Genomic DNA, 13,731 nt, shown 5'->3' on the forward strand with positions numbered 1-13,731 from the left:
TCTCCTTCATCCCCACCCCCTCCCGACTAGCAACCCTCAGTTCTTCCTCTGTGTCTCTGAGACTATCTCCATCCACTTCTCCTATCCATTCAGTTCCTTAGAATCCACGTATAAGTGAGATCATATGATATTTGTCTTTCTCTGACTGACTTATTTCACTTAGCTATATGCTTTTTTCTTTTGTATTTTTTTAAAATTAAATTTACTTGGGCGACATTGGTTAATAAACTTACATAGGTTTCACGTGTACAATTGTATAATACATCATATATATTGCATTGTGTGTTCACCCAAAGTCAGATATCTATCACTATATATTTGACTCCCTTTATACTTTTCTACGTTCCCCACTCCCTCTGACAACCACTAAACTGTTGTCTGTGCCTATGAGTTTTTGTCTTATTTGTTGCTTTCAGTTTTCTATCCCACATATGAGTGAAATCTGATGGTTTGACTTTTTCTGTCTGACTTACTTTGCTTAGCATGATAATCTCAAGATCCATCTATGTGTTGCAAATGGCAGTATTTCGTTTTTTCTTTTGGCAAAGTGGTATTCCATTGTGTATATGTACCATACCTTTTTTTGTTTTTTTAAAGTTTGAGTTCTTTTTAAAAAGATTTTATTGGGGAAGGGGAACAGCCAAGTTGTTGTCCTTCAGTCTTAGTTATGGTGGACGCAGCTAGCTCAGCTCTGAGTCCAGTCTCCATCCGGCCACCCATTGGCAGCTTGTGGGTGCTCAGCTCAAGGTGCTATGTTCAATCTTAGTTGTGGGTGGGTGTAGCCACCATCCCATGTGGGAGTAGAACTGGAAACCTTGTTACTAAGAGAGTAGGATCTAACCACTGAGCCATCCGACCACCCATCGGCAGCTCAGAGCAGCTCAGCTCAAGGTGCCGTGTTCAATCTTAGTTGCTGGTGGGTGTAGCCCATCATTCCAAGCGGGAGTAGAACCGGCAACCTTGTTAGGAGCACGTGCTCTCACCAGCTGAGCCATCCTGCCACCTATTGGCAGCTTAGCAACAGCTCTCCTCGGGCACAGCTCACTGGCCCATGTGGGAATCGAACCGGCGAACCTGATGCTTAGAGCTTGCGCTCAACCAACTGAGCCACCCAGCTGGCCCTATACCACACCTTCTTTATCCAGTCATCTATCAAAGGACACTTTGGTTGTTTCCTTGTCTTAGCCACCTTGAATAATGCTGTAATGAACTTAGGGGTACATATATCTTTATGGATAAATGTTTTCAGATTTTTGGGGTAGATAGCTAGAAGAGGGATTGCTGGTACATATATACAGACAATGGAATATTACTCAGCCATAAGAAAAGATGAAATACAGTAATACCTCGGTTTGCGAGCATAATTCATTCCAGAAACAAACTACTCATATTGCAAGACATTGCTCGTTTACCAAGTTAAAATGTATTATTAGGTTGGTGCAAAAGTAATAGCGGTTTTTGCCATTACGAGTATTGGCAAAAACCGCTAATACTTTTGCACCAACCTAATAGAAATGTTTGCTTGTCTTGCATAACACTCGTAAACCAAGTTACTCACATTCCAGGGTTTTACTGTACTGCCATTTGCGATAGGATGGATCTTGAGATTATCATGCTAAGCAAAATAAGTCAGAAAAAGGTGAGAACCATATGATTTTCCTCATGTGGAATATAAAATTGAAAGCAACAAACAAACAACAACTCATAGACACAGACAACAGCTTAGTGGTTACCAGAGGGTAAGGGGGGAGGAGGGGAGATAGAAGAGGGTAAAAGGAATGAGGTGATTGAAGGATATCTGACTTCAGATGGTGAACACACAATGCAATATATAAACGATTATAGAATTGTACACTTGAAGGCTATATGATTTAAAAAAATTTTTTTTTAGCTGAGCCATCCTGCCACCTGTTCGCAGCTCAGCGGCAGCTCAGCTCGGGCCGGTCATCGAACCGCTGTTGTTCAGAGCTCAAACTCTGGTGCAAGCTCTTAACCAACTGAACCACTCGGCCAGCCCCAAAGCCTATATAATTTTACTAACCAATGTCACCTGAATAAATTTAACAAAAATTTTTTTTAAAGTACCACACTATCTTGATTAATGCAATCTAGGAGTCAATTTTGATATCAGGGACTAATCCTCCAACTTTGTTCTTTAAAAAAAAATTATTTCAGCTATTCTGGGCACTTTGCATTTCCGTGTACATTTTAAGACTGGTTTTTTCACTCACTGCAAATAAAGCCTGTTGGGATTGTGTAGGAATTGCACTGAGTATATCATCTCTTTACCTGAAAAGACTCTCTTTAGGGGTGGCCGGTTGCTCAGGTGGTTAGAGCATAGGCTCATAACACCAAGGTTGCTGGTTCGATTCCCACGTGGGCCACAGGGCTGCGCCCTCCAAAACTAGAAAGAAACAACTACTCAACTTGGAACTGATGGGTCCTGGAAAAACACACTGTTCCCCAATAAAATTTCTAAAAAACAAAAAGATTTTCTGTATTCCAGATCTTAGTTCAGTTGGTCCTCCTTCCTAATACAGCTCTGTCATGCATTTAAAAAATAATTTTGACATTTTGTTCCCTTTATCCTAGTTGTTGCAGGAAGAAATCTTTCCTTTTCAACCTCTGCATTGTACTCATTAAATGGAAGTTCTTCCAGGTTAACTCTGAAGTATCAAACAACATGGGTGAAATTGGGTAATATTCCTTGGTGCCTGCTGGGTCTACCAGACAAGCAAATTGAAAGCACTCTGCAAAGATAGGATGCTTACTCCTCTCAAAGACCACCCAAAGAGGGTATCATCTGAGTTTTTATTGATAAGGCAGAGTAGTTTTAAAAAAGCCCAAGGTGAGAGATGTATGAAGCAGAGAATCTGGGTTTTCCATCCTGGCAGTCCACCTCTAAGATCCTCCCCTAAAAACAATTATACTGTAAAAATTGAAACTTTAAAATCCAAGGGTAGAAGCTGATTTTAATATCTACTAATTCTTAAAAAAATTAAGTCAAAAATGAATTAAACAAAAATAAAACCAAATATTCATATATGGAAGTCTGGATCCTGCAATGGAAAATACGGGTTATTTTGACATGCCCAAAGAATATTTACAAAATCACTGAATATTTTAATTAACATTTAAATGTTAAATAGACTCAAAAGGGAAACTTTATCCTGAGAGATATGTTTGATAGTGTTAATAATGGGTAGAAAAGTCTGCATGGGAGAAAAGCAGCATTTAGACCTGTATGAACTCCTGACACTGATTTTACATTTTGGAAAGTTTAGGACAATAGTTCCATTCATGAGATATATGTGTATTTGTGTGATGTGTGTGTGTGTGTGCATGTTTATAAACTTACAGACAATAAAGTTACACATAAGTATTAGTTATCAGCAACTAGCTTTTAGGGTGTATTGGCCTTCCTGGAGTTCCCAAGAAAATTTTAGGTACCTTGGATAGGAAAAGTTTGAATTTTTTCTACGTAATTCTGGTATCAAAAAAAAAAATTCATAGTAATGATCATTCTAGTTATGATTAAGCTGCATCCAATAATTTGGACAATCACTATATGTTCTATGTATTGGGTTTTAAAATTTTACTAACAAACAGCAAATGTTGGTGAACACAAATTATGGAGAGGTTAAACAAGGAAAAATTGCAAAACAACGTTTCTATTTGCATGCTAACAAATGAGAATTCAGCTTTCACTTCAACATCAATTTTGAAATTATCCAGCCCTTGGCAGATTCATACACTATATGAATAAGAGTCAATTTGAGCTATAAGGGAATGTTTTTCATTTTTGTTTGTTTGTTTTTGTTGTTTATAAAGACAGCACTGAACTCATACTGTGATAATTCCCTGCTTCACATTGGTCACAGAATTGAAAAGAAAAGGGAACTTTACTGCAAATTCAGAAATCAGCTGCACACAGAACTTAAGGTCAGAATATTAAATAAATTGGAACCAGCGATATTAGTCTAGGCCTTTTTTTTTCTTTTTAGACATGATGACTTTCCTGCCAAACATTTTTACCATCCTAGTAATGATAGAGTTTGTTCTAGGAAATTTTGCCAATGTCTTCATAGCACTGGTGAACTGCATTGACTGGGTCAAGAGACAAAAGATCTCCACAGCTCATGGAATTCTCAGTGCTCTGGCGGTCTCCAGGATTGGTTTGCTCTGGACATTAGTAATAAATTGGTATGCAACTGTGTTTAACCCAGCTTTATATAGTTTAGAAGTAAGACATTGCTTTTATGGTCTGGACAATAAGCAACCATTGTAGCATCTGGCTTGCTACTAGTCTCAGCGTGCTTTATTTGCTCAAGGTAGCCAATTTCTCTAGCCTTCTTTTTCTTCACCTAAAGTGGAAGATTAAAAGAGTAGTTCTCATAACACTGTTGGGAACTTTGGTCGTCTTGGTTTTTCATCTTGCAGTGGTAAACATAGATGAAACTATGCAGGGGAATGAATATGAAGGAAACATCACTTGGAAGACCAAATTCAGGGATATCGTGCACCTTTCAAATATGACTGTTCTCACACTAGCAAGCGTCATATCCTTTACCATGTCCCTGCTGTGATGTGCTGTTAATATTTTCCCTGTGGAAACACCTCAAGAAGATGCAGCTCAGTGGCAAAGGATCCCAAGATGCCGGCACCAAGGTTTACATAAGAGCCATACAAACTGTGATCTCCTTTCTCTTGCTTTTTGCTGTTTACTTCCTGGCTGTAATCATCTCAGTTTGGAGTTCTAAGAGTCAGCAGAACAAACGATGTCTCGTGCTTTGGCAGGTTCTTATAATCCTGTATCCTTCAGGCCACTCATTTATCCTGATTTGGGGAAACAAGAAACGAAGACAGGCCTTCCTGTCACTTCTGTGGCAGCTGAAATTCTGGCTGAAAGAAAAGAAATAAGTTGGGAATCATGTATCTTCTAGCTGAAAACAAACTGATGGAGTCTCTAATATTTTGTACTTCCTACTGCTTTTTCTAATGTGTATATGATTGGGTAAGATTTACCTAGAAAATCTTTTACCTAAGTTTATCACAAAAATATCTATCTATCTATCTATCTATCTATCTATCTATCTATCTATCTATCTATGTTTATGAGAAATACAAGAAAGATTATAAAGTTATATTCTTTTCAGGTAAGCAATCTAAATTTACAAAATATTGTAAGAAATTCTTTAGGATTATGAAGCCATGAGTATTTCACATACATATTCTATATTATTACCTTGCAATTGAAGAATTTTTTATCTATATGCATTTTTAGGGACTGATAACTCATCTTAGAAATCATTGCTATTTTCCATTGTAATTAGTACCACACACATGTACCACAGTGTGTTTAGATTTTATTGTTTGAATCTCCAATTATTTGGATGGTAAGGATATTCAATTCTAAATCACACATTGAAGATGGATGTTTGGATAGACATTCCATCATGAATTCTTCATGTTTAATAGAAAGCAATCAGAATTGTTGCTAAGAAAAGATGCACACAAAATAAGTGACAAATATATTTAGAATAAATTTTATATATATCACAATAAATTGTACTAAAGATTATTATATTTAATACAATTAGGTGAAAGCTAGAAATAAATCAAGTTCTACAATAGGGATGAAGAAAAAAATGACAATGACTTTTTTAAGATTTTTATTGGGGAATTGGGGAGTTGGGAACAGTGCTGGGGAATTGGGGGAAGGAGAACAGACAAGTTGCTGTCGTTTTTTTCTTCAGTCTAGTTGTGGAGGACGTTGGTTCACTGGCCCAATTTGGCACCATCCTTGTGCTCTTCCCGGGAGAGGCAGATCAGTCGCCGGCTTCTGGATGGCTGCTCACGGCGGCTGCTGGCTGTTCACGCTGGCTGCAGACCACACACGGTAGCCCATGGCAACCCACTGCCACAGGGGCTGCAGCCTACGCCATCACCGGTGACTCACAGCAGCCCAGCGCCAGGTTGAGCTGTTGTTCAGCATCTTAGCTGTAGAGGGCAGTGTCACTGGCCCTCATATGTGGGATCCGATCTGGGGCCCTCTGGTGTCCCAAGCCAGTTCTTAACCATCGCGCCACTCGGCCGGCCCGACAATGACATTTTTAATGTTGCTATGTTTCCATATGCAGGTAGGAAAGTCATTTATTAAAATTTTTTAATCAAGACCATTTTTGAAGTAAAAAACTGATGTCAAATTATATAGTTTCCTTAACCACCATGGGGCCTCTAAATTGCTGGTCATCTTCATCTTCCTAAAAATTTCTTTTGAACCTCAGATAAGACTTAATCTCCTCTATCTTCAATGTAAGAATAGTAAATATGCAGTCAATATAAGAATAGTAAAAAATTATGGTACATAAATCAAGGAATGAGCTTCCTGCATATATGAATATGGTATCTATGATGTCTATGTAATAATTATAAGAAATGTCTTTAAGATTTGTTTTATAATCCTGTGAAAAATGATGAAATAGTGTGTTGACATAAATTTGGTAGCAAGTTCTATTATAAAAAAAAGTATAACCTTGTTAAACAACTGAATTTACACGTCTATACTAATTTTTAGAATTATGAAAATTTAACTATCTAAACCTTAAGATAAATCTTTCCCACATCTGATTAATTCATTTCTTTTTAATCATGTGCTACCCCAGTAGAATATAAGCAGTGTAATGCACAGATCATGTCTATCCTGTTTCCTGCTGACTCCTCAAGACATAAAAAACAGCCCATAGAATAGTTGGTCAAAATGATACTCTAATGACTAAATAAATGGATGAATAAACTACATCAGCTCTGGAAAACAAATGAAAACAAAACCCATCATAAAACCTGCAGGTGGCATAGATTTTCTGGTTCTGTTTCTTCACCATTCAAATGCCTCTAAGCAAATGTACACATACTCAGTTTTAGTTACTGCCTTTGACTGGATAAATGGACTGCTGTCACAAATAGGCTCCAAAACATAAAATGACTCATACATAATCTAAATTTAGTATTGCTTTTTCTTCTTTTTTACCAGTACTGATGTATCTGAGGTGCCTTCTCTGTGCAGTTCTCCAGGAAATCAGGCTGAACACAAGTATGCCATCTTGAATATGTGGCTTTCAAGATTGCCTTGGAGTCATCTCCATTTCAGACAGCAGGGGCTTGGGAAGCAGGGAAGAAAGCCTTACTGAAGAGTACGTGTGGGGAGGAGATCCAAGGTGGAGGAGGAGATAAACTGCCGGCTTTCATCCATGAACACATTAAAATTACAGCTAAATTATAGAAGAATCAACCTGGAGATTCATCTCAAGTCTAGCTGAACAGAAGTTTTATAACTAAGGATATAAAGAAGAAACCAAATGGAGACTGGTAGGAGGGGCAGAGATGTGAAACAGGTCGGCCCCAAACCTCTGTGTGGTGGATGAAAATTGGGAGGGATATCTCGGCTACAGAGGTTTCCCACGGAGGAGCAAGGGACCCCAACCCCACACCAGCCTCCCAGCCCTGGAGTACTGGTGCTGGGAAGATGAGCCCCCACAACATCTGGCTGTGAAAAACAGTGGGGATTCTGACTCGCCAGGTGGGATGGAAGGCCACGGGAAGTCCAGACATCCTCTGAAAAGGCCCATGAGGGCACTCACCCTGGCAGAGGGATGGTGACTGGGGGAATTAGAGATATATGGGGAGAGACTGAGTTGTGTAAGTATAGGGCGAGGACTGGAGAGACAGTCCCCATTTTCCCTGTGTGAGGCTCTTCTCTTATGCAGCCTACAGGCAGGTACCATCTTTCCTATGTTGAGCCCGCCCCCAGGCCAAATTTGAATCTGATTCGCCTGGTGAACTTTGTTGCTCCACTCTGCTGACTCACTGACACCCTGCCTCACCTGACTTGCAGACTGTTGGAGGTTTTATCAGTGGCTGAACCTTATGGGAGTCGGCAGGTGGCAGCAGGCTCTGGAGTGTCCTGGCTTTTTGTGGAGTGACCCCAGACAGGGTACAGGTGTCAGCCGTCCTTGGTTCGCAGTGTGGCCTCTATCACACGCTTCCAGGTATAGCACAGGTAGTGACCAACGATGGATCACTTCATAGTTCTTACCAGGTACTCACCAGCCAGTCACAGGCAGTGGGTGACATGGGCCTGCACTGAAGCCCCCTCCCAAGAGGACCCAGAACATACTTGGAGGTTGCCATCAGACCGTAACAGAGGACAACCCAATTAGCCCCACAAGTAGTACACACAAAGAACAGTCTCAACAGGCATGAGAGTCCTCTGGGGTGAATTCCACTCAGTGAAGTAAGCCCCCACATAGCAGCTGGTAAGTTGTGGAAGTGTCCAAACCCCACAGCCAGTCAGCCTGAGGGTTAAGTCCACCCACTGATGTACCAATAGTAATAATCAAGGCTCAACTATAAAAGGAGGGCACACACAACCCACACAACGGACACTCCTGGAGCACCCTGAGCAGGTGACCAGGGAGACTGCCAGGGCCCCACCAGCCACAGTGGGAAAGACATAAAGCCACCCAGCCAAGACTGGGAGACATAGCAGATCTACCTAACAGATAGTAACAAACAGAGAGGCAGCTGAAATGAGGAAACAAAGAAAAGCATTCTAAATGAAAGAATGGGAAAATTCTAGAAAAAAAACTAAACAAAATGGAGACAAAAAATCTACCAGAGTTCAAAACAATGATTATAAGGATGCTCAAGAAACTTAGTAAGAAGTTCAATAGAGAGCAAGCATAAAAAAGGACTTAGAGATCATAAAAAAGAACCAGTCAGGAGTGAAAAAATACAATAACTGAAATGAAGAATGCACTAGAAGGAATCACCAGCAAACTAGATGAAGCAGAGGATCAAATCAATGATTTGGAAGACAAGGTAGCAGAAGACACCCAATCAGAACAGCAAAAAAAAAAAAAATCCAAAAAATGAGGATAGTTTAAGAGACTCCAGGACAACATCAAGCATAACAACATTTGCATCATAGTGGTACCAGAAGGAAAGGAGAAAAAACAAGGGATTGAGAATCTATTTGAAGAAATAATGACTGAAAAATTTCCTAACTTGGTGAAGGAAATAGACATACAAGTCCAGGAAGCATGGAGATTCTCAAACAAGATGAACCCAAAGAGGCCCACATCAAGACACATAATTAGAATGACAAAGGTTAAAGACCAAGAGAAAATCTGAAAAGTAGCCAGAGAAAGGCAGCTAGTAACTTATAAGTGAGCTCCTATTAGGCTGTCAGCTGACTCCTCAACACAAACTTTGCAGGCCAGAAGGGATTGGCACAAAATATTCAATGTGTTGAAAAGCAAGAGCCTACAATTAAGATTACTCTACTCAGCAAAGCCTTTATTTAGAATTGAAGGACAGATAAAAAGCTTCTCAGATAAGAAAAAGCTAAAGGAGTTCATCACCACCAAATCAGCATTATGGGAAATGTTAGAGGGACTTCTTTAAGATAGAAAAAAAAAAGATAAAAACTATGAATCATAAAATGGCAATAACTACATATCTGTCAATAATTACTTTCAATGTAAATGGATTGAATGCTTCACTGAAAAGACATAGGAGGACTGAACGGATAAGAAAACAAAATGCTTACATATGCTGCCTATGAGAGACTCACTTCAGATTGAAACAAAAACACAGATGGAAAGTAAAAGGATGGAAAAGGTATTTCATGAAAATGGAAATGAAAAAAGCAAACAAAAAAGCTATGGTAGCAATACTTACACTAGACAAAATAGACTTTAAAACAAAGGCTATTAACAAGAGACAAAGAGAAGGACCTAGTAATCCACTTTAGGGTATTTATCTGAAGAAAACCAAATGCAAATTTGAGGTGACATGTGCATCCATATGTTCATTGAATCATTGTTTACAATGGCCAAGATGTGGAGGCAGCCTGGGTGTCTGTCGATAGAAGAATGGATAAAGAGGAGATAGTACATATATACAATGGAATATTGCTTGGCTATGAAAGGGAATGGGTTCTTGCCATCTTTGGTGGCATGGATGGACCTGGAGGTACTGTGCTGAGTGGTGTGTAAGACAGAGAAAGACATGTGATGTGATTTTTCTTATATATGGAATCTAAAGAACAAAATAAACAAAACAGAAACAAACTCAGAGATACAGAGAACATATTGATGGTTGCCAGATGGGAGAGGGGTTGGGAGTGAGTGAAAAAGGGAAAGGGATTAAGAAGTACAAATTTGTTGTTACACAGTAGTCATGGGGATGTAGGGTATAGCATAAGGGATATAGTCAATAATATTGTAATATTGGGTTGTCGGAAAAGTCATGACGCATTTTTGCGACGAAAAACATAGAAAAAATACGTCATGACTTTGCCAACAACCCAATAACTATGCATGGTGTAATGTGGGTTCTAGATTTGTTGGGATGTTAGATGGGAGGGGATTGGGGGCAGGGTGAAAAAGGTGAAGGGATTAAGAAGTACAAATTGGTAGTTACAAAACAGTCATGGGGATGTAAAGTAAAGCACAGGGAATATAGTCAATACTATGGTAATAACTATGCATAGTGCCAGGAGAGGACTAGACTAGTGAGGGGGATCATTTCTTAAATTACACAAATGTCTAACCACTATATTGTACACATGAAATTAATGTAAAATAATATTTAATGTCAACTATAATTGAAAAATTAAAAAATGGGGGAAAAGGTGAAGGGAATTATAGGTCCAGATTTTCAGGTATAAAACAAATAAGTCATGAGGATGTAATATACAGCATAGGAAATATAGTTAGTAATATTGTGATAGCATGGTATGGTGTCAGATGGTTGCTGGACTTATTGTGGTGATCACTTCTGTAGGTATATAAATGTTGACTAACTATGGTGTATACCTGGAACTAATATTGTATGTTAGCTATATTTTGATAAAAATATTTTTAAAAATGTAAGTGTACTATAAAGAAAACCAATGGAAAAGTAGAGGGGGAATTTGTATCATAAACCTTCTAATTGTACATTAAAACTTTAAGATAAAAATAATAAAAAGAAAAAAGAAAAAAGAGGAAAAGAAAAAATAAAGAGTATACGCAGGGAAATTTTTGGGGAGAAGGACTTGTAAATGGTGCACATAATTTTCACTCACAAGACATTGTTCAGATTCAATCACATTGCCACAACCACCTGTAAGGGAGGCTGAAAATATAGTCACTCTAATTGCCCCCAAAGAAGACAAAAACATTTAATTTAGGAAGTGAATGTTGGAGGGCGCTTAGTAACATTTTAATTGGAATAGCCAATAAGTTATTGTAAAACAAAAGAAGTTTCTCTGTTAGAAGTGTGCCATAGCTTGTTCATGTCACTTTGTTAATTTGACATGACCTTACATCAATTGGTTTCTCTATTTCATCACAAGTACTACATAACTCAAGTTTCTGCTAAATATTCCTGTCGGTATAAAACCATAATTGATTCTGCATTGCAGCATTTGTAGCTTCCTCATGTGTATTCCCAGTATACTTCACTTATAACTTCTGATGTAGTTTCCACAATAGCATATACTCATCATTTTTAGTAATTTGTTCTAGGACTCGGCTGTGCTCTTCGAACTAGAAATAATTGCAATAAATTACTTCTATAAATAAAATTTTACCAACAAAAATACTTGATAGGTAAAAGGAACTTATGGATGAGTAACAAATAATGACTGAATGATGTAAAGATTTTTTCCTAGCCATTTCTATTCAAAATTTAAAATATTTGCATTTAAATGTATGGCTCAGGGAGATGAAAGTACAAATTAGTGGAAAATGATCTCCCTCGTATTTGCATGTTTACACACTTGACTTCATCCTTTTTGTCAGTGGCACAAATGGAAATTTGCAGCTGGTGCCAGGATAAGTGGATATCATTTGTGTTTACTCTGGAAATTATGTAGTAGCTGACCGTATGTAATACAACAGGTATTCATGAAGCTTTGTGTCTCTTAACAGAGCTGTTCGGTTTAGCACTGGAATTACAATGTAAGTAAAATGAACTATTCTTTTGTGAAGCTCTCTGAAACTAGATCACATAGCAGAATTTTGTTTGTGTTTTCCGTAATTATGAGGAAAACATTTACAGAAAACATCATAAATGGACGTCCGTCTGCAACTGTTTAACGACAAAGCTGTCAGTGAGATACAACGTTAGAACTATTTTTATAAACATGTCATTTGGAATGCAGGTCTCCTTTCTGGTTGTGTTAACAGGAGAACTCATCTTGGGAATTCTGGGAAATGGGTTCATTGGACTGGTAAACTGCATCGCATGGGTCAGGAATGGGAAGGTCTCCTCAGCTGATTTCATCCTCACTGGCTTGGCTATGGCAAGAATCACTCAACTATGGGTAATACTACTGGATTCATTTGTAATGGGGCTATTTCCACACCTGTATGCTGCTGGGAAACTAGAAAAAGTGGTTACCCTTCTTTGGACACTAACTAATCACTTAACTACCTGGTTTGCCACCTGCCTAAGCATTTTCTACTTCCTTAAGATAGCAAATTTCTCCCACTTCTTTTTCATCTGGCTGAAGTCGAGAGTGAACAGAGTGCTTCTTGTGTTTTTCCTGGGGTCTTTCTTCTTGTTGCCTGTTAACCTTGCAATACAGGATACTGTTAGTGAGTTGTGGATGAATGCCTATAGAGTGCCTGAAAGGAACATGACTTTGCATTTAGATCTAAAGAAAATTTTCTATTTTAAAACTCTTCTTCTTCTTAGCTTGACCTATGTTATCCCCTTTCTCCTGTCGCTGACCTCTTTGCTTCTTTTATTTCTGTCCTTGGTGAGACACACCAAGAACTTACAGCTCAACCTGACAGCGAGGGACTCTAGCACAGAGGCTCATAGACGGGCCATGAAAATGGTGACAAGTTTCCTCCTCCTCTTCATCATTTATGTTATTTCTACTCTACTAGCAGTTTGGCTCTTCATTAAGATACAGAAATATCAGGTCATGATGCTTCTCATGGTGATTTCAACTATCTTTCCCTCAGGCCACTCATTTATTCTAATTTTGGGAAACAGCAAGCTAAGACAAATCGCCTCGAGATTACTGCGGTATCTTAAATTCTGAAAGAAACAAAACTCTTAGCTTCATAGACATAATTTGAAAAAACTTTATTCTGTGGGAAATACCTTAATAGAAAACTTTGTATGCTCATTGTCAATTTCAACATTTCTTTCATGGGTCCTTTTAGATTTTTGGTTTCTTTAATGGGAATTCATGAGTTGTATTTAATGTAAAATTTATTTTAAATACAAATTGTTACTTTTTAAATTATTTTCAGGTGTACAAAAAAATGTAATTGTTAGTCATTTACACCCCTCACGAAGTGATAACCTCCCCTCCTCCATCTACTACCCCTTTGACATTGTATTTATCTGTTACAATTCCATTGACTATATTCCTTATGTTGTATTCCACAACCTGTGACAATTAAGTTCGTGAAATTGTTGCAGCGATGTTGCTAATCTTTGTTGATAGCAGAGGGGTTATTCATTATACATTTGTATCAATTGGACAAACAGTTAACCAAGTTTACTATTTGGAAGTGCTGAAAAGACTGTGTGAATAAGTTAGACAAAAATGACCTGAGCTTTTCACCAACAATTTATGGCTCTTGGATCACGACAATGCACCAGCTCACATGGCACTATCTGTGAGGGAGTTTTTAGCCAGTAAACAAATAACTGTATTGAAAC

General features: G+C 38.3%; 2 protein-coding genes across 2 annotated transcripts; both read left to right on the plus strand.

Annotated features, from left to right (window-relative positions):
• Positions 1-4,006: 4,006 nt before the first annotated feature.
• On the plus strand, positions 4,007-4,920 carry LOC109377813 (taste receptor type 2 member 46-like). The gene is given in 3 exon segments (XM_019634277.1): positions 4,007-4,248; positions 4,250-4,582; positions 4,584-4,920. Coding segments are annotated over 3 exon segments (912 nt in total).
• A 7,273-nt stretch (positions 4,921-12,193) lies between these two features.
• LOC109377811 (taste receptor type 2 member 42-like) lies at positions 12,194-13,102 on the plus strand. Its single transcript, XM_019634274.1, has one exon. The coding sequence runs from the start codon at positions 12,194-12,196 to the stop codon at positions 13,100-13,102; it is 909 nt and encodes a 302-aa protein (XP_019489819.1).
• Positions 13,103-13,731: the final 629 nt, after the last annotated feature.

The sequence above is a fragment of the Hipposideros armiger genome, unplaced genomic scaffold (assembly GCF_001890085.2).
Source record: "Hipposideros armiger isolate ML-2016 unplaced genomic scaffold, ASM189008v1 scaffold_1575, whole genome shotgun sequence".
Classification (NCBI taxonomy): Eukaryota; Metazoa; Chordata; class Mammalia; order Chiroptera; family Hipposideridae; genus Hipposideros; species Hipposideros armiger.